Genomic DNA, 22,044 nt, shown 5'->3' on the forward strand with positions numbered 1-22,044 from the left:
CGAAGCAGTGTGTAAGAAAGGACATCAGTGTTTGTTTTACCTTAGGAAACTGTCCCGTTTTAATATTGGCAAAACTATGCTGATCCTATCGTGCTTTTACATGTATTGAGCCTGTTTTATCTTTTGCTCTGGTGTCCTGGTTTGGAAATCTGTCACTACAGGACACAAATTCCCTGAACCAAATCATTAAATTGGCTGGTGGGCTAATTAAGGAGCCTCAACTCTCTATGACAGCCCTCTACAACACACAGATGCAGCGTAAAACCAGCTCTGTTCTTAATGACTGCTCACATCCTTTGCATGGTAAGTTCCAGCTCCTTCGTTCTGGCCGTAAACAAATTTACCGTCTGGTAGCAATAAAGAAACCTTGACCTGGACCAATGATATCGCTAATGAAAAACTGTTTATCTGAACTTGATTAAACTACTGATCTGATCCACTGATCAATAACTATAAAGATCATGTTTGGACTCACCCAGCCTTCTTGCAGTTCCTCACAGCTGGGATCAGTCTCAGACGTCCCTCCTCTGATGTGTTGTACTTCTGCAGGTCCAACTCGTCCAGAACCTGCTCTGACATCTGCAGCGTGTAGGCCAGAGCTGAACACTGGATCTCAGAGAGTTTCTCCTCTGATCTGTTCTCTGACTTCAGGAACTGTTGGATCTCCTGATGAACTGACTGGTCCTTCATCTCCGTCAGACAGTGGAAGATGTTGATGCTTCTGTCAGGACAGATTTCATCATTGCTCATCTCCTTCAGGTTGTTGATGATTCTCTGGATGGTTTCTGGACTGTTGTCTGTCTGACCCAGCAGACCTCCTAACAGCCTCTGGTTGGACTCCAGAGAGAGGCCATGAAGGAAGCGAACAAACAGGTCCAGGTGACCATTTCTACTTCTGAGAGATTTCTCCATGGCTCTCTTCAGGAAGTCATCCACGGTTAAATCATCATGTTGTTCTCCCAGGAAGTTCTCCAGGACCTGTGTGTTCCTGTTGGTGAGACAGTGGAACATGTAGACTGCAGCCAGAAACTCCTGAACACTCAGATGAACAAAGCAGTAGACTGTTTTCTGGAAGATCACACTCTCTCTTTTGAAGATCTCAGTACAGAGTCCTGAGTTCACCAAGGCCTCTGTGACATCCAGACCACACTGCTCCAGGTCTTCTTGGTAGAACATGATGTTTCCTTCCTCCAGCTGTTCAAACGCCAGCCTCCCCAGCTTCAGAAGAACTTCCCTGTCGGCCTCCGTCAGCTCCTGTGGACTCGTCTCATGTCCTTCACTGTACTTGTTCTTCTTCCTCTTTGTCTGGACCAGCAGAAAATGTGAGAACAGGTTAGTCGTGGTCTTGGGCAGCTCTCCTCTCTGGTCTGTGGTCAACATGTGCTCCAGAACTGTAGCACTGATCCAGCAGAAGACTGGGACTTGACACATGATGTGGAGGGTCCTGGCCGTCTTGATGTGTGAGATGATTCTTCTGGACAGATCTTCATCACTGGACCTCCTCCTGAAGTACTCCTCCATCTGGGCATCAGTGAAGCCTCGGACCTCTGTTACCCTGTCAACACATGTAGAAGGGATCTGATTGGCTGCTGCAGGTCTGGAGGTGATCCAGACCAGAGCCGAGGGAAGCAGATTCCCCTGGATGAGGTTTGTCAGCAGCACGTTGACTGATGAGGTCTGTGTGACATCAGACACAACCTCCCTGTTGTTGAAGTCCAGTGACAGTCGGCTTTCATCCAGGCCGTCAAAGATGAAGAGAAGTTTACAGACAGCCAGCTGCTCTGCTGTGACCTTCTGTAATGTTGGATGGAAAATATGGAGCAGCCTGAGAAGACTCAACCGCTGATCTCTGATCAGGTTCAGCTCCCTGAACGAAAGCAGAACCAGCAGACTGACATCTTGGTTCTCCAAGCCCTCGGCCCAGTCCAGAGTGAACTTCTGCACCGAGAAGGTTTTTCCAACGCCAGCGACGCCGTTGGTCAGAACCACTCTGATGGGTCTCTGTTGGACAGGTGAGACCGTAGAGATGTCCTCTCTCTGTTGGACAGGTGAGACCGTAGAGATGTCCTCTCTCTGTTGGACAGGTGAGACCGTAGAGACGTCCTCTCTCTGTTGGACAGGTAAATATGTAGATAACGTGTATCTCAGTTTGACAAAGTAGTAAAATATGTTGTGTCCCTGTTGGATAGGTATATATTTATATAACGTGTATCTCGGTTTGACAAAGAAGTAGTAAAAGATGTTGTCTCTCTGTTGGACACGTAAGTCCTTAAAGATGTCTTGGCACTTGATTGGAGCGTCATGGAGGATCTTCTTCTTGGACGTTGTCTCCAGCTGTCTCACCTCATGTTGGATATTAACCTCTTCACTCTGTCCCTCTGTGATGTAAAACTCAATGTAGATCCTGTTGAGGAGGGTTTCACTTCCTGTTCCCTCAGCTACTTCAGTCACTCCTTCACATCTGCTCCTCAGACTGATCTTATGTTGATCTAAAACCTCCTGCAGACCACGATCTGCTGAGAGAGAAGAGACAGAGTCAGACTGAAGACAGAGAGTCTGACAATCTGATCGGATTATTTTTCATCAGCTACAGAAAAACTACAGACAACAAAGAGAAGGTTTGAATCATCATCTTAAATGTCAGTGCTGTGTGATGGAACAATGACTCTGGAGAAAACAACAGGTCCTGGTTTCACAAATGACCACATCAGCAGACAGATGTTCAGTCTTTGTACACAGCTGCTCTGTTTGGCTGTCTGCCATTCACCTCTTCCTCTGGGTCTTTGTTCACACTGGGGACATGAGGGGGGTCCTGGAGACTCTGGTCTCAGTCTGTAGTTCTGACCCCTACAAACACAAACATGTTGTTATTCTGTGTCCAGTCTCCAGATGTTGACCACCTGTCTCACATCAGCTCTAAAGAAGCAGAGTGAAGTGTAACACACCATCAGCGAACAGCACACATCAAATCAGCCACTTCCATTATTTTCTATATAGAGCTCCACACCACAACATGCTGCCCCTACTCTTCTACTTTCTGTCCCTTTCATCCTCTTACTGTAACTCTGAAGGTCCAGGTCCAGGCCTCGATGGCGAGACCGCAGGAATTGGCTGGGATATGTTATACTGTATGTAAACTCTGCTACAGAGACAGTTTGGAGGTTCACAGGTTTGTAGCAGCTCTCTTACTGTGACTCTGAGGGTCCAGGTCCAGAACTGAGGTCTGGTGGTAGATCATTGGACCAGTCACTCCTCATAGACGGACAGATGGATCCTGGAGACTCTGGTCTCAGTCCGTCCTTCTGACCCCTACAAACACAAATATGTTGTTAGTGTCAGGATGTGGAAGCAGGCAGGACCCAAACGCAGGAGCGAGCATTTGCAAACTGAGTTTAATACAAATAACAGGCAGGAACAGGACCCAGAACAGAACACCGTGACACAAACAATAATCCAACACCGAACTGAAAGAAACACAAGACTAAATACAACATATTAATCAAACCAACAAGCAACAGGTGAGGAGACAGGAGGGCAAAGAAACCTGATGGTGGAGACACGCAAGGAGCAGGGCTGACGATGTGAAACGCAGGACAGGTGTGCAAGGAGACTGAGGAGGGAAAACACAGGAAGACAAGACAAGGACTTCAAAACAAAATAAAACAGGAAACTAGGACAAGACACAGACCATAACACAACACCAAACTTCAAACTAAAACAGGAACTAAACTAAACAGGGGAACACAGAAACTAAGAGTCCAATAACAAAACAGAACAGAAAACCGAGCCACTAAATGGCGGAAGACCAAGGGCCATGACAGTTAGGCCCAATTCCGATTCTATTTTTCATCCCTAGCCCTACCCCCTAGCCCTTAACCCTTGCCCTTGAAACGGAGCTACAAGGAGTAGGGTTGAAAGTCAACTCCTACGAATTGGGACACCACTTCAACAATCACATACGTCATCAGTCGTCTCTGCTGGCTTTCACATAAGCAGACGTGAGGAGCTTTTGCCACAAATCCTCTATTCAGAACCACGTTAACTTAATAAAATAAAATAAAATTTAATGAAGAATGATCGGTTCATTGTAAAACATTTATTTATTGATGTAAATGTGGTGATTTCTGTATAGGCTTAGATCCCCCAGGCAGTGCTGCTTCTGTGTCCAAAACACATGAAGCTTCACTTTTAATTCAAACAAATTAATGCGACAATTGTTACATTTCATCAATGAGACCAGCATTTATCTCCTAAAAAGAATGTAACTAGGCGGCGGTAAACCTTTAAAACCCTGCGGGTAAGTTAATTAGCGGTCCTCTTTTCTACCGGGACGAGGTCGGGAGGTTGGCCGGCTGACAAGCTCTCCGGACGGGGTGGTGTCTCCGTGACGAGCCGCTGATCTGCTCCACAGGTGGAGGCTCCAACGTGGAGCTTCACTTCTCCGAAAAACACCGGAGCAAACGTCTAAACAGCCTCATGTGGATAAACCGGCCGCCCATTGGGATCTAAACAGCTACTTTCTCACATGAAAAAATATTAAAACTTAACAAAATGACGTAATAACAGTGCTACAGTGAGAAATAAAACAGCTGCCGGTTGCCGCAAGATGCATTCTGGGAAACTTGCCATAGCCCTCAGTCCGTAGTGTGCCCCTGAAAAATCTCCGTTTCGAGGGCGAGATAGCCCTACCACTTACCCTAACCCTCGTCTGAACCAGAATTGGGACACCCCTACCACTTCACGTGAATGCGCAAAACGAAGGGTTAGGGCCAAGGGCTAGGGCTAAGGGGAGAATCGGAATTCGGCCTTATTCTGTGTCCTTTATTCTGTGTTAAGTCAAATATCAACATAAGAGCTGAATAAAACACACACAATGAAAAATAAATTACATTACCTACTTTGCAATACACACATATCTAGACAGAAAACTATTTGAGCTTTAAAACTACATTAAAGCAGAAGTGAGTGATATATTTGTGTTAATATAAGTCTTAAATAGTTGTATCTTCCGACAGCAATCACTTCTATAGAGTGTTTGGACTGAAACACGGGTCTGTCAGTCCCTCTGCTCTGCTCTGAGTCGAGGAGAAAACATTTATCGTATCCTACAGTTTTTATCCAATGAGGAGAGAGAACGGCATGCAGGGCTGTGTGTGCAGCCAAGGGACGCCGTGAATGTGGAGACGTAGGGACGAGGACTGTTATGGTGCGTTCAAGGAAACTCGTAACTCGTGTTTTTCCGACCTGTGAAGTGGTACCAGTTCGATCTGGTACGAGTTCACGGGTCAGAAGTTACGAGTGGCCGTTATAGTGACTTTCACAGGTAAAAAAGGTCGGAAAAACACGAGTGGGTTGCCTGGAACGCTACAAAGTCGTAAGTTGTGACTTGAAGCTGTAATTTACGGTTTCAAAAGCCTGCCTGGAACGCAGCATTAGCCAAAACGACCGGATCGCTTACTTCTGCTTTAAATCACAAATAATTTAACAGCATGATGATTAGAAAACTGCCTTTGTGCCTCTTCAGGGTGCTCAGTATCAATATTTGCAGTGTTTCTGTTCATTCACCTGTCTTCCTCTCTTTTATCTGTTTTTACAGTTTCTACCATTTTGATTTCATTGTTAAGTTACAACTCTGTTCCTACACACTTCATGAAGTATATTAGTGTCAGCATGTAGTTTTAAAAATAAGAGCCCATCTAAATGGACAAAAACAACAGGAGTTAAGATAGTAATGAAAGATTGAAGAAGTGAATTCTTCACAGAAGTGTTTAGAGGCTTTTTGATGATTTGAGAAGAAAGGAGCCTCCAGAGAGAAGTTGTTTCCTGTCCAGGGGTGAAAGTAAGCCGGTACGGTCCGGTACTGTGTACCACTAAAAGATTCAGAGGTGGTACTCAGTACCAGGAAGATCATGAGAGATAAAAAAGATAACATGTAAAAAATTTAATAAATCTAATTCCACATGAATTCCCTGTGGTTTGAAATGATTTCTGTGAAATCGTCTCGGTAATTACCGCTAACACATAGTGTTACAAGATCCCGACCCGATCAAAGACAAAGACATGATCTACTTTCTGTGCACAGCAGCGCCACGCCCTGGGACGTACACCACCTGCAAGCAACTGCAGTCTCACAGCTCGCTCGCTCCCGCATAACACGTGCCGCTCGGTCACTGCTGCTGATTGAAGCCTGGACCTTTTTTTTCAGTACCATAAAACTTTGACCTCAGCGCGTCGTATCGAGTCCTGTCGGACTCAGGACTGACGTGGACGTTACACGCGGGCCAGAGCACGCGCTGGGTCTCGGTGTGGCTACAGTCGAGCTTGCGCTCGGTTTATGTGAACGCGGCTCCAGCTGCTCGGTGTGCGCCACAGCGGTGGTGTACGTTTAGATCATAATACATCAATGGTTTGGAGCAGAGAAAAAACAAACGTGTGTAGATACAAAAGAGAGCTGAAAAATGAAACAATGAGTCAGTTTTACATCAGTCTGTGGAAACAGCCTAAAAGTGAATGAATGAGAACAACAGGTCTATCTCTGAACTACTGGAAGATAAAAGTAATTACTACATGACTTTCCATTTGTGTTGAGGCATATTTACCATTTTAACTCTGTTTTTACTTCATTGTTAAACCACAGTGGAGCTTAAATACAAGTTTGATGTGAAACAGTTATTTATTTATTAAATAAAGTAGCCTAATGAATTTAGAAGCACATGTTTTTTTCTTCTTCTTAAATCGTGGCATCGAATAAGTATTGAGAATCGTGGAAATTTACTAGTATTCGTATTGGTATAAGAAAGCTCCAGCCTCGATGGCAAGACCACAGGAATTGGCTGGGATATGTTATATGTAAACTCTGCTACAGAGACAGTTTGGAGGTTCACAGGTTTGTAGCAGCTCTCTTACTGTGACTCTGAGGGTCCAGGTCCAGAACTGAGGTCTGGTGGTAGATCATTGGACCAGTCACTCCTCATAGACGGACAGATGGATCCTGGAGACTCTGGTCTCAGTCTGTAGTTCTGACCCCTACAAACACAAACATGTTGTTATTCTGTGTCCAGTCTCCAGATGTTGACCACCTGTCTCACATCAGCTCTAAAGAAGCAGAGTGAAGTGTAACACACACCATCAGCGAACAGCACACATCAAATCAGCCACTTCCATTATTTTCTATATAGAGCTCCACACCACAACATGCTGCCCCTACTCTTCTACTTTCTGTCCCTTTCATCCTCTTACTGTAACTCTGAAGGTCCAGGTCCAGGTTCAGGTTCAGGACTGAAGGCTGGTGGTAGCTCATTGGACCAGTCACTCTTCATAGACACTAAACTAAACTCTGCTACAGAGACAGTTTGGAGGTTCACAGGTTTGTAGCAGGTCTCTTACTGTGACTCTGAGGGTCCAGGTCCAGGTCCAGAACTGAGGTCTGGTGGTAGATCATTGGACCAGTCACTCCTCATAGACGGACAGATGGATCCTGGAGACTCTGGTCTCAGTCCGTCCTTCTGACCCCTACAAACACAAACATGTTGTTATTCTGTGTCCTTTATTCTGTGTTAAGTCAAATATCAACATAAGAGCTGAATAAAACACACACAATGAAAAATAAATTACATTACCTACTTTGCAGTACACACATATCTAGACAGAAAACTATTTGAGCTTAAAAACTACATTAAATCACAAATGATTTAACAGCATGATGATTAGAAAACTGCCTTTGTGCCTCTTCAGGTTGCTCAGTATCAATATTTGCAGTGTTTCTGTTCATTCACCTGTCTTCCTCTCTTTTATCTGTTTTTACAGTTTCTACCATTTTGATTTCATTGTTAAGTTACAACTCTGTTCCTACACACTTCATGAAGTATATTAGTGTCAGCATGTAGTTTTAAAAATAAGAGCCCATCTAAATGGACAAAAACAACAGGAGTTAAGATAGTAATGAAAGATTGAAGAAGTGAGTTCTTCACAGAAGTGTTTAGAGGCTTTTTAATCATGTGAGCAGAAAGGAGCCTCCTCAGCATCAGTATCAACACTGAAGAGACAAAGAACCAGGGAGAAGTTGTTTCCTGTTCCAGAGACGTGGACTGCAGCAGCTCAACACACTGAACTAAACTCTGCTACAGAGACAGTTTGGAGGTTCACAGGTTTGTAGCAGGTCTCTTACTGTGACTCTGAGGGTCCAGGTTCAAGACTGAAGTCTGGTGGTGGCTCATTGGACCAGTCAGACAGACAGATGGATCCTGGAGACTCTGCTCTCAGTCCGTCCTTCTGACCCCTACAAACACAAACATGTTGTTATTCTGTGTCCAGTCTCCTCCAACATGGAGACTCTGTCCACTGACCAGGGCCGGCCCTGCCACTGACAGCTCTACAGACAGGTGGAGTTCACACAGGTGTTGACATCAGCTGATTGGAGCTGTGTCTGAATCCATCTATGGAAACTGTGGAGGTGGAGATCAGGCTGGTGTTGGTGCAGCAACTTACTAAACAGTAACATGAGGACCCTCTGCTTCATCAGTCTGATGGACAGAGTGTGTGTCCATGTTTCTGTCTATGAGGTTTGTTGTGAACTTTCGGAGTCTGATGGATCTGGTTCCTGGTTTCTCTCTGTTTCCTTCACATGAAACTAACGACGTTGTAGCAGGTCTCTTACCATGACTCTGAGGGTCCAGGTCCAGCACTGAGGTCTGGTGGTTGTTCTTGACATTTGTCACTCAGATGGATCTCTGCTCCGACTTCCATCTCATCTCATCTTCAGTCAGTCTGAGGGAGAAACCAGAAACACTGACAGTCAGATAACACACACTCTGACAGAGTATAATAAACTCCACCTGGTCAGTTTTCATATGTATTGTTCAGTTCATCAGTTCCTGTTGTTTCCTCTTCTCTCTCAGTGTCTCTGTGTGGACTGAAGTTCACTGTGACTCTTCTGTGAACTGACTAACACTTCAATAATAAATATAATAATAATAACATTGTAGTAACACTCACCTGCCTCAGACTTAGTTTCTCTCCTTCTGCTCTGTTCACTATAAAATGGAGTTTGAACTCAGTGAACACTTTCACTATCATTTCCTCCTTTGTCTATATTTAAATCAAATGACTCTGAGTGTGTTGTTCACTAACAAGTTGTTTAAACTACTTGTTTATTAATTAATGATAGTCAGAACTTGAAATAAAATGCTTCAAGTGAAATCAACTTATTCTCCAGGCAGCTTCATATAAATGATGTTGATGATCGTGACAGAGATGAAAGTGACTTGATACAGGTAGAATGATGCCATCTGTTGGTCAACTCTTGTTATTACATAGATACAGATTACAGTAATTCAATATGAATTAATCCGTATCTACATAATAACAAGGAACCATGAATAAATAGTGAGCTATAGGTCAGGATACAGCAGTGGTAAGAGCTGCTGATATTTTTATTATTATGTTTAAATGAACATAGGTATTATAAATAAAATATTCTAAGATTATCAGCAATAAAAGCTGCTATCTGCACAGAACACCTCTATTCTTAGTTAGTTAGTCTCCAGTTTTTTTTAATCCTGTGGTTCTGTAACTTTAAATTTAGTGTGTGAACACCAGGTGACACTGGAAGTAAGTAAAAAATAAAACTAAAACTTTTCTCCTAAAAGGTTTCATATTACCTTTAACCTCATGAGTTCATGAGGTAGACCTGTATTTTTTGTTTTTATTACTTTTCTTCTAAAGATTAATATTGATGTCATTGTACACTGTCACTCAGGTGCTTTATGTGAAATACAAAAAATGATGGAGTAATACTAGCGCCCCTCAGCTCCTGTTGTTTCAGTGTCTCTGTCGACTTAAGTTCACTGTGACTCTTCTTCCTTCCACGGTCCACAGGGACAAACTCACTCACACACACTCACACTTCAATAATAATAATAATAATAATAATAATAATAATAATAATTGCTGTGTTAACACACACCTGCCTCAGACTCTCCTTCTGCGTCATTAACTGTAAAATGGCGTCTGAACTAAACCTTTTGTCTTCCTCTTTCTTCTTCTCTGCAGAGACAGGAAACCACAAGTGACTCTGTGAGTGTCTGTTGATCACGTACAGTAGCCTGCAAGTTGTTTATAGTTGATATTTCACTGTCAGTTGACTGTAGTTGACTCTGACTCTTTCTCCATGCAGCTTCATATAAGCAGGCCCTTCCCTGGCCAAATTGGGGCCCTACTAAGCAGATTTTTATTTTGGGGCCCTCCCCTGGCCGACCTCACCCAATTCCAGATAATCATCAGCCCTTACAGTGCTGGTCTTCAACAGCTATTGAGAACATGCACACAGTATGGTGCTGACTTTGACATAAAGTACAATGCTGGTAAGAGTAAAGTTATGATTATTAGAAGCAGAGAAGACAGACAGTCAACCTTCCCTGACTTCCATCTGTCTGGTACTGCACTCAGTGTGTGCAGCGAGATTAAGTATCTGGGGCATATTATTGTTAATGACTTGTCCGATGATAAAGATATGTACAGGCAGCGTCGTAAGCTCTATGCACAAGCAAACATGCTATGTCGTAAGTTTAGCATGTGCTCTGTATCTGTAAAAATTGCATTGTTTAAAGCATATTGCACACCTTTGTACACAGCCCACCTGTGGTGCCGCTACAAACAAGGTAGTATAAGAAATCTTACAGTAGCTTATAATGACAGCATGAGGTTACTGTTGAGAGCCCCAAGAAGCTCCAGTGCAAGCCATATGTTTGTTAGTGTCGGGGTACCCACCTGCTCTGCTGTTCTGCGCAATCTGATGTACAGATTTATGTGTAGGGCGTCAGAATCAGAGAATGAACTTATTAATGTGTTGGTTAATCCTGTACGCAGTTCTGTAAGATTTTCGTCCAGACTGTGGAACCATTTTAGAACATGTTTGTATGCAAGCCTACACTGAATAGTGGGGAAGGCTCTACTTTGTATTTTGTGTTTTTTTTTTTTTTCATTTTTATTCTGTCTTTGTTTTTATTATCTTATTCTGCTTTTATGGTGATATGGATCCCCCTGGGTCTGAAATAAAGATAAAGAAGAATCACAAAATGACTGTATTTTATCCTCTCGTTCTGCTTCATGAGCAGCAGCTGAGGTGGTTGCGCCACAAAGATTTACATTTTTATTCCAACAACATAGATAAGTGAAGCACCAGCCTCCTCTTGTTTCCCTAACGTTTTGAGGCGATTGCTCCACCTGTAGCTCTCCACCTATGTACATTGTAAATACTCTAAGAGCAATTGCTTATAGAAGAACAGTTTAAAAACAACAAATAAAATCATATTGCCAGGGGGGAAATTACAAGTGTATCCAATACAAAATATTGGACTGGGACTGAACTCAGCTACAGAATGAGCCATGGAAGTCCTTACAGCGATTGTTCTGAGCAACATTTCCCCTCTTGAATTGTTAAATACCATCAAAGACATTTTGATCCTCATATTCTATATTAAAATTATAAAATCATTTCATATCGGTAATAAAGTATGATGATGTGACCTGTGTAATCTCTCTGCTTTGTGATTGCATTGATTTATGTAGCCTATAGCTTAAATCTGATAAAACATGATGGGATAATGTTTTATTTGGATTAAACAGACAGAGGTAGTACACTGCATGAACCTTACTCCATATTCCGTGCTTATAAAAAGTATTTTGTATTGTTCACATAATTCCTTTTTGACAAAGGTAACAGCAGCCTATCACAACATCTTTGATCTACAAAGTGGACATAATCTGTTGATCTGCGATTGATTGAAAGAAAAACAGTAAAATCATGGTAATGAATGTAGCCGCTGGAGGGAGGGGGGGTTATAAATTTGGACAGGCAGACTTAAGGAGGCCCTAATCAGGCAGAAGGCAGCTGTCTGTCTGAAGTCCTCATCGGCTGATTTGCTGCAGGCTGGTGAGGAGGATTGTGTGAGGGCACTGCCGACCGTAAGTTTTTAGAGTTTTCAGACCATACTGAGAATTGGCAAACAGTGAATATATGTAGAGGCACACGACATTAGTTACATTTGTGTGGTTGTGTGTTTCAAGTTGTTAGGTGCCGTTCCTGTATGTTAAACTGCACAACAAGTGCCCAGCGCATATAGGCTACTGAAACACGGAGCAGGTTGGGCTCCTGGGTAGGAATGAGCTGGTGAACAGGAGGTATGTTGATTGCTAGGAATAAAAAAGTGTCCACTGTTTGCCCAGCATATTGTGTGTGTACATATGTTGATGCTGACCATATTGCATTTTTGATGTCACTGAAACAGTTACAGGAGGGAAGCGAGCCAACAAGGGTCGGTCAGATCAGTGTGTGTGCACCCTGTGACAGTCGTATGGTAACATAATTTATTTTATTCCATGTGTTGCCTGTATTGTAATATTGCATGATGGATGTTTAATAGCTTGTATGTTGCACGGCTTGCTTGCTAAATGTTTGTTTGTGAGCAGTATTTGTTTTGTGTTGTAGGTGCATGAGGAACAGCTGTGCATGGCCTGACTGCTGTTCCTTTTTCCTCTTCTTTGTGGTTTGGTTGATGTGTTCAGTTGAGCAGCTACCGCGGAGCGGGATTGCCACTCTCCCACCTATTGACCATGTTAAACAGTCGGCTTCCATCTCCAAGCGTGCTCAGTCTGCCTTAACTCGAGGGGCTTAGGGGTTTGCTGTGTACACCGGCAGGAGTTGCATTTGAGCGTGTGCAGTGTTTGGTTGCTCTATAGAGGTGCCGTGTTATAGTAACTGCCAGGTGTGTGTGTAATGTTATAAATCACTATCTTGTTTATCCCCTCTCTCACTCGCAGTAAGCCCGAGGGAGCCAGGCCGGCTGTATCCTGATCATTAGAGGAGATGTTTTAATCATTATTGCTCCTTTTACATGTGCCAATAAATAGATTGGAATATAACTTTTGTATAAATAAAGAAACAAGTGTTGTTTTAAAACTTTATACTGGAGTTCTGGCTCATCTTTCGAACCAAGGGTAACATACAGCTTGTCAAAAAAGTCTGCGATTAAAAAGATGATTCATTCATCATGAAAATGAATTAATGGTGATTAAATTCTGTTTTTAAATGGTTTGAAGTAAAAAACGAACAGGCCCAGAGGGTTAAAATGGCGTCTGGCCTCAGTGAACCAACCTGATCTCATAGAAATGCGTGAAATGAGCACGACTTCTTAACGCTTTACTTTCACTATCATTTCTTCCTTTGTCTATATTTAAATCAAACGACTCTGTGAGTACTAACAAGTTGTTTAAACTACTCCAGATAGTCAGAGCTTGAAATAACATGCATGAAATACAAAAAGTGATAGAATAATACTGAAGTCTGTGTCTGTGTGGTGCCCCTCCCTCCTCATCAGCTCCTGTTGTTTCCTCTTTTTTACTGTGACTCTTCTTCCCTCCACAGTCCACAGACACAACCTCTCACACACTTCAATAATAATAATAATAATAATGTTGTGTTAACACTCACCTGCCTCTGACTTAAGTTTCTCTCCTTCTGCCTTGTTCACTGTAAAATGGCGCCTTAACTGAGCTCTTTGACTTCCTCTTTCCTCGTCTCTGTAGTGACAGAAAACCACAGTGACTCTGTGAGTGTGTGTTGATCATCACGTAGCCTACAAGTTGTTTATAGTTGATATTTCACTTTCAGTTGATTCAAATTACAAAACTGTAGTTAACTCTTTCTCCAGCTTCAGATAAATAACGTTGGTGATCAGTTTTGGAGAGAAAAGACAAGGCAATTTTATTTGTATAGCCCATTTTTACAAACAGTTTGTCTCAAAGGGTTTTTACACAGCATCATAACAACATCCTCTGTCCTTAGACCCTCACATCAACTGAGGAAAAAAGAAACAGGAGAAACCTCAGGGTGAGCAACAGAGGAGGGATCCCTCACCCAGGACGGACAGTCGGACATAGATGTTGCTACAGACAAGAAAACAGTTCACAACAAGGAACATGTCAAGACATGGAAATGCTAACAAGAGCTGATGAAGGCAGCTTCTGGTGGGAGGAAAGGCAGGAAGAGCAGGCCAGCTTAATGGGAGGACTGGGTTGGGATGGCAGACTGGTTCATGAGCAGGGAGGGCAGTGACCTACCTGTATGAAGTGACCTTGACACAGGTAGAAAAGCGACATCTGCTGGACAACTTTTGTTATTACACCTTACTGTAATTCAATGTGAGACCATGAATAAAGAATGAGCTGGGATACAGCAGTGGTAGAAGAGCTGCTGAGATACTTCCTATTAAAATGAAGAGAGCTATTCCTATAATGAACTGAGATTATCAGTAAAAGCTGCTAATGACATGAAACAGCCTACTACATCTATTCTGTGTTTTATTTATCATACGGTAATTAGCTAAATGTTGATGCAGTTAGGGGAAACATCCCATGAGTTTTTGTTCTTTTTTTATCCTGTGATTCTGTAACTTCAAGTTTAGTGTGTAACACCAGATGAGACAGTGGAAATAAACTTTATTTTTCACGTACAAAGTCTCACTGCATGACCTCGGGAGTAAGATTCAAAAGGTAGACATGTTTTGGTTTTGTTTTTTTTGCGTATAGTAGCCTATAGTATAGTAATGTCATATGCAATATGCTTAGCCTCTGGCCGTGGGTTAGGTGTTTGTGACTTGTGATGTAAAGACTCAGTTCTTCTGACATGCTGCAGTTTGTGGTTTAGCTAAATGTGATGGAACTAAATTTCAAATTTCAAATTTTATTAAGGATAACCCCTTGAGATGCATCATCTCGTCTTCCAGGGGGTCCTATACATCAAAACAATAAGACAATACAATACAATACAATCACATATACACAACACAAAACATACACTTAAAGTGTACACAACAGCTCCCAAATCCCTCCCGCCCACCCCACCATACCCCTTCAGCCCATAACCCCATCACAAGGGCAAAAAAAAAAAAAAAAAAGGTAAAAGTACATAAAAATAAATGAAGAGAAAATAAAAACTAATAGCAACAACAGGGGGTCTGAAACAAGGACATTAGTGAGGTCTTGAACAGATGGAAAGAAGTGACAGATCTAATAGATAGCGGTAAATTATTCCAGTCAGAGGGGGCTTTGTATTTGAAAGCACGTCTACCAATTTCTTTTGAAGTTCTTGAGACGGAAAAAAACTAGAACTAGAAAAACTAGAAAAGTGAAAACACAGTTTATGTTTTTTATTCTAACATACAGGAATACATATAGCCTATGTACATTGTAAATACTCTAACAGAGCAATTGCTTAGCCTATAGAAGCAAATACAGTTTAAAAACAACAAATAAAAACACATTGGAGGAAATTACAGGTGTATGCTATGCAATACAAAATATTGGACTGGGGCTGAACTCAGCTACAGAAGGAGCCATGAAAGTCATTACAGCGTCTCCCCTCTTGAATTTTTGCCTACATCAAAGACATTTTGATCCTCATATTCTATAAAGTATGATGATGTGACCTGTGTAATCTCTCTGCTTGTGATTGCATTGATTTATGTAGCCTATATCTTAAATCTGATAAAACATGATGGGTTAATGTTTTATTTTGATTAAACAGACAGTAGCCTACCTACATTCCATATCTGACTCCATATTCCGTGCTTATAAAAAGTATTTTGTATTGTTCACATAATTCCTTTTTGACAAAGGTAACTGTAGCCTGTCACAACATCTTGGATCTACAAAGTGGACATAGTCTGTTGATCTGCGATTGATTGAAAGAAAAACAGTAAAATCATGGTAATAAGGCTTGTCGAAAAAGTGTCTGCGATTAAAAAGATGATCCATTGCTTTTGTTTCCGAATTGTTCCTCATTAGAGTGAAGTTATCATTAAGGGAACACCATTGCATCACTGTGGGATTATTTCTCCCCCGCTCCTCAGGTATGTTGTGGGTTGCAGAAAAAACTGAAATAGCAGCACTCACAAAGTAAACTTGAAATATTTATTTAACGCACAGCAGTGCCTGACGGACGCGTTTCAGCCCTTGGCTTTCTTCTGCGTATGATTGCTGAATGGGTGTGACCCATATATATAACCTCTCGGACCTCCCTCGAAAACACCAGCTGATAATCAATCAATCAAACACTTAGTCAACAAATAATCATCATCACATGACACAGAAGATTATGCTACAAGTGGCCAATAGGTATTTGAAAACCTACACCATACTTAATAAGATGGCCACACTACATAAAGTCACATATTGGATCAATACTGCGTGGTGAACAATACAAGATCAAATATGTCAGATCTAATGCATCGCATAGTAAACACTAAGTGTCAAACATCTTGGAATAATACTTAGATAAGAATAATAGGTTAAAAACGGTATACAAATATTAAAAAGAAACGAAAAAAATCGAAAAAAATGGGAAATACATGTAAATCCACCAGAGTCCTCTAAACAGGGATCCTTAGTGGTGACCCATGAAAAACTATCTAACACTCAAAATCAGGCAGATGAAGCTGCATACTCACATTGTTCAACACCTGCATGCAGACAAACAAAACCACATACAAACAATGCTCAATGCGTGTACGCAGACCTGTTCGCTGGTCATAGAACATCCACATAATTAGTTACAATATTCACAAAATTCATAAATACCTAGAAAAATCTACACAACATTCATAAGAAACAGAGTAGTCCAGTCATTTTATGAGAAAAGGTTAAACAAATTGCAACAGAAGCAAACTCAACTGATTTTGTATCCTCAGCATGTCCTGAGTAAGGGAAAAAAAGCCCCGAAGAATCCCATTAGGGGAAAGTTTCGAAAAACACCCAAACATATCCCATTTATACGCATATAAACATTTTTTTTCACGTGAATAGGGTAAAATTTTTAACCTTTAGATATCTCCATGAAAATTACTGAGTTGATTACTTACATTAAGACAAACAAAAAATGTATTACAAGTTTTTTGAAATTCTTTGTTAACATGAGCAAATGTGCATACATTTGCATAAATCTGCATAAATTGTACCGTTTTGACGGCACATGTATATATGTAGTTGCTGTGGTGGTACCAGCATGAAAATTGGAGTGAGTTGACTCCATCGGTCAACTGACAAGTTGACCACTTTAAATTTCAAGATGACTGTAAAATCCCCTTATTCGCACAAACTGAAATACGCTGCTATGGCCGGGTTTTGGTTGATTTTTAAAGACAGCCACATCCTTAGTAGAGCAGGTATGACATGAGCCAACAGTACATAATCCAATTACATATGGCTAATTTGCATACATACAGCACTTGATCTAAACATTGGGTAGAGCAGGTGAAAATGTCTTGTTCAATCTTGTTAACATATTACAGTTAAAAAACTTAAGGAATGGAACCAATTTAGGCCCATGAGCATTAATCGAGACGGAGCATGTCATACCTGCTCTACTAAGGATGTGGCTGTCTTGAAAAATTGCAGTCATCTTGAAATTTAAAGTGGTCAACTTGTCAGTTGACCGATGGAGTCAACTCATTCCAATTTTCATGCCGGTACCACCACGGCAACTTCATATATACATGTGCCGTCAAAACGGTGTGATTTATGCAAATTTATGCAAATTTATGCAAATTTGCTCATGTTAACAAATAATTTCAAAAAACTTGTAATACATTTTTTGTTTGTCTTAATGTAAGTAATCAACTCAGTAATTTTCATGGAGATATCTAAAGGTTAAAAATTTTACCCTATTCACGTGAAAAAAAGCTTTTTATATTCGTATAAATGGGGTGTTTTTCTAAACTTTCCCCTAATGGGATTCTTCGGGGCTTTTTTTCCCTCACTCAGGACATGTTGAGGATACAAATCAGTTGAGTTTGCTTCTGTTGCAATTTGTTTAACGTTGACCCCTTTTTTGGCCTAAAATTACTGGACTAGAGTGCTGCTGCCATCTTGTGTCTAGTGTAAGTCACGTACGCATTTAATCAGATATTTTGTCCTGTGAATCACGTCTCTATCACGTCCTGTTAGCTAAGGTAGGAGAGAAGTAATAACGAGCAAAACGTGCAGTGAAATAACTAATACAAAGTCATAAAATTAGTGAGATGAACAGAAATAATTTACACATCTTGTTCTGATTTCAGGGAGTGTTTTCCACCTGCGCTACCTGAGCTGGTGTGACGGTTTCTTCTCTGGAAACTCCACGGTGAGTTAATTAACGATGCTAACAAGCTAATCATGATGCTATCTATCTGACTCCTGTCATGTGTGGTTTGGAGGACGAGTAGAACGTATTTTGAGGAGTAATAATGTGTTTTAAAATGTCTGTGTTTATCAGTTTGAATGTGTCTCATATTAAGTTTAAAATATTGTTGTAAATCTACAAGTTAATTTATCATTTAGTTCAAGTAAAATCATCTTAATTTCAGAGTGAAGGAGTGATGTGAACAATTCATGTCTAAATTATACTGAAACTATTATTATTACATTTATCTTTACACACAATTATGTAAAATGTGAAGATAATTTGTATTTAGGTTAAAATCAATTATGGATAAGACCAGCATTAATGAAGAAAACACTTAATAAATATCTTTGTCCTGTACTATTTATACAGACTGCTGGTGTTTATGATCCTGGATTTAAGATTGAAGAAATCCATGTGAAGCTGAAGGCAGCCAGAGAGGGTTTTCTGAAGGACTCATGAAGTGGTGTGGCCAGCTGCTGCAGATTCACACTGTGGATTCATCTGGACTTCACAGGAATCACAGGCAGGAATGAACATTACACACTCATTTAGCTGACATGGGTAGTGAGGAGAAATACAAGAAACAAGTGAAACAAGGAACTTGTAAAAAAAGGTTTAGTGTTTGGGGTATATATTTTTAAAGCAGATATCAGCTTCACGGCCGTTTCGGCTAATGCTGCGTTCAAGGCAGGCTTTTGAAACCGAAAGTTAATGCTTCAAGTCACAACTACGACTTGGTAGCGTTCCAGGTAACCCGTAGCTCGTGTTTTTACCATCCTGTTGTCTGTGAAAGTTCCCTATAACGGCCACTCGTAACTTCCGACCCGTGAACTCGTACCAGATCGAACTGGTATGACTTCACAGGAAGGAAAAACACAAAGTACGAGTTTCTTTGAACGCACCATGAGTTAGCAGCCCCCGCCCTTGTCAGGCATCAATTGGTCCTCGTGCTACGTCACCACATTCACGCGCATCCCTTGGCTGCACACACAGCCCTTCATGCCGTTCTCTCTCCTCATTGGATAACACTTGTATCCCACAAGGAAAATTTTCTCCTCGGGTTACAGCAGAGCAGAGTGACGGAGAGACTCGTGTTTAGGCTGAAATACTTCATGTAAGTGATTGCTGACGGAAAATAGGACTATTTAGGACTTATATTAACAAAAACATTCCACTGATATCTGCTTTAACTGCACTAGTTTACAACATTCAATCTAAATTTCCTTCCTATTAACTCATCAGAACCTCATTAATAAGTTATTTTGATTATAATTCAGCTCCAGTGCTATAACTTCAAACTAGAACAACCTGAAATCCATTCACTCTCTTGCTGTGGAAGACTTGACTCTTTATTAACAGTCAAACCACACTAGTGCAGTTTCACAGTTTATTAGTGTCATGTTTGTCTCTGTCCTTGTATTGATGACTGAACACAGAAAAGGGAAATGTTCACTGAATTCATCCGACCGTCGATGATGATTGAGGGTTTATTTCCATACGCAAGCGTCGCGTATAAACTACGACTGTATAACTGAAGACTATGGAAACAAACAAAGGTCATGCGCCGTCTATACAAGTTTTTGTGCGTATTTCCGGTCAGGCTTTTCCGAGCACGTGAACTCTGCATCCCCACGCTCCTGTTTGCTCCTGAATGCATCAGTGTGCATCCATAGAAATGTAAGTAACACATTTAAAATTGCATCTTACTGCAGGTCAGTGGGGTTTTTTTTAAGCCACAAGTGTTTTTTTCCTTGCATAGTTAATAGTTGTGTCTATCATACTGTGATTCTTAGCTTGTGGTAATGTGAGTGGCATTTTGCTACTGTATGCTCTGCAGACCTGCAAGTCTTTTTCTTTGTTTTATTCTGAATACTTATAATATTGCACTAGATACGTATTGTCAGAGAATCAATCAAATCAATCAATCAATCAAATCTTTATTGTCATATATACTGAAGACAGCGTCACACAGTACAATGAAATTCTTACTCTGTGATAATACCTCCGGCAACATTATAAAAAACAAGTAATAATAAAAACAACACTAATTAAAATAACAACATGGATAAATAAATAGTGCAAGAGCAGTTATAAATAGATAATGTAAAACAATAAAAGATAGTGCAAATGCAGCTAAAGTGGCATAGGGCAATCTGCAGAGGTAGGGGGCAGGGGCAGTGGGAGGGTTTTGTTCAGGAGTCTGACAGCTTGGGGGAAAAAGCTGTCCTTCAGCCTGGTTGTTCTGGCTGCTAGGCTCCTGTATCTTTTCCCGGATGGCAGGAGCTCGAGCAGTTTGTGTTGTGGGTGGGTGATGTCTTTTATGATTTTGTGAGCCCTCCTGAGAACTCTGGTGTTATTGATGTCCTCCAGTGTAGGCAGTGCTGTCCCAATGATCTTTTGTGCTGTCTTCACTACACGCTGTAAGGCTTTCCTGTCCTGAGCTGTGCTGTTACCAAACCAGACTGTGATGGAGTAGCTGAAGATGCTCTCAACTGTGCATCTGTAGAAGTTGCTGAGGATGTGGCTTGGCATGCCAAACTTCTTCAGCCTTCTCAGGAAGTACAGACGCTGTCGGGCTTTCCCCACCAGGTCTGAGATGTTATTAGACCAGCTGAGGTCTTCAGAGATTTTGATGCCCAGAAATTTAAATGTGGCGACTCTCTCCACCTCAGTCTCATCAATGAGAAGTGGCGCGTGCTGACCTCTCTTCCTCCGTGTGTCCACAATCATCTCCTTTGTTTTGTTGTTATTTAGGGAGAGATTATTGTCCTTGCACCACTTCACAAGGTCAGCTACCTCCCTCCTGTATGCTGACTCATCTCCCCCAGAAATCAGTCCAATGACTGTAGTGTCGTCCGCAAATTTTATAATACTGGTGTTATGCTGGGAGGCGGTACAGTCATGAGTGAAGAGTGTATACAGCATTGGACTCAAAACACAGCCTTGTGGGGTTCCTGTGTTTATGGTTAATGTACCAGAAGTGTTGTTCCCCAGTCTGACTGACTGAGGTCTACCTGTTAAAAAGTCCAAAACCCAGTTGCAGAGAGTGGATGACACACCTAGAGAGGAAAGCTTGTTGGTAAGCTTAGCTGGTATCACAGTGTTAAAGGCCGAGCTGTAATCAATGAACAGCAGTCGGGCATAACTGTTCTTATTCTCTAGGTGTGTGAGAACCGTGTGTATTGTTGTGCTGACAGCGTCTTCTGTTGACCTGTTTGGTCTGTAAGCAAACTGAAGAGGGTCCAAGGTGTCGGGTATGAATGACTGAATGTGGCTCATGATGATCCTCTCAAAGCATTTCATCACTATAGGAGTCAATGCAACGGGCCGGTAGTCATTCAGACAGTTTGCCTTTCCCTTTTTTGGTAATGGAATGATGGTGGTAATTTTGTAGCAGGTGGGGACTGTGGCTTGAGACAGAGAGAGGTTAAATATGTCTGCTAGGACCCCAGCAAGCATTGAAGAGCAGGTTTTAAGTGTACGGCCCTCGATGTTGTCAGGGCCGGCTGCTTTCCGGGGATTTATTCTCCCCAGGGTCCTCGCCACATCTGTAGCTGAAATGATGAGTGATGGTGGTGAATTCTGACCCTTGCCTTCTCTTTCAGTCAGCTCGGTGTTGTGGGCCTCGAAGCGGGCATAGAATTCATTAAACTCATCTGGTGAGAAGTTGCTACCAGTGATGGTCCCTCTGCTTCTGTCTCTATAGCCTGTGATGTTTTCAAGTCCATGCCACATGCGCCGAGTGTCAGCGGAGGTGTAATACCCTTCCAGTTTCTGTGTATATTGCTTTTTGGCTTCTCTGATGGCTCTGCGCAGGTCGGCAGAAT

General features: G+C 41.6%; 2 protein-coding genes across 2 annotated transcripts in view; both read right to left on the reverse strand.

The window, feature by feature from the left end:
* The window catches only part of LOC310990603 (uncharacterized protein), a gene marked incomplete at both ends in the record, with an annotated part of 161,546 nt that overhangs the window by 46,364 nt on the left and 93,138 nt on the right, over positions 1-22,044 (reverse strand). The gene's annotated exons all lie outside the window — the stretch shown is intronic.
* LOC310990611 (uncharacterized protein) lies at positions 3,186-8,745 on the reverse strand (the record flags this gene model as incomplete). The annotated part of the gene is made up of 5 exons (XM_083978061.1): positions 3,186-3,309; positions 6,907-7,026; positions 7,387-7,512; positions 8,168-8,278; positions 8,657-8,745. 5 exons carry the CDS (start codon positions 8,743-8,745, stop codon positions 3,186-3,188), a joined length of 570 nt encoding a protein of 189 aa, XP_083834187.1.

Source organism: Trachurus trachurus (assembly GCF_905171665.1).
Source record: "Trachurus trachurus genome assembly, chromosome: 1".
Classification (NCBI taxonomy): Eukaryota; Metazoa; Chordata; class Actinopteri; order Carangiformes; family Carangidae; genus Trachurus; species Trachurus trachurus.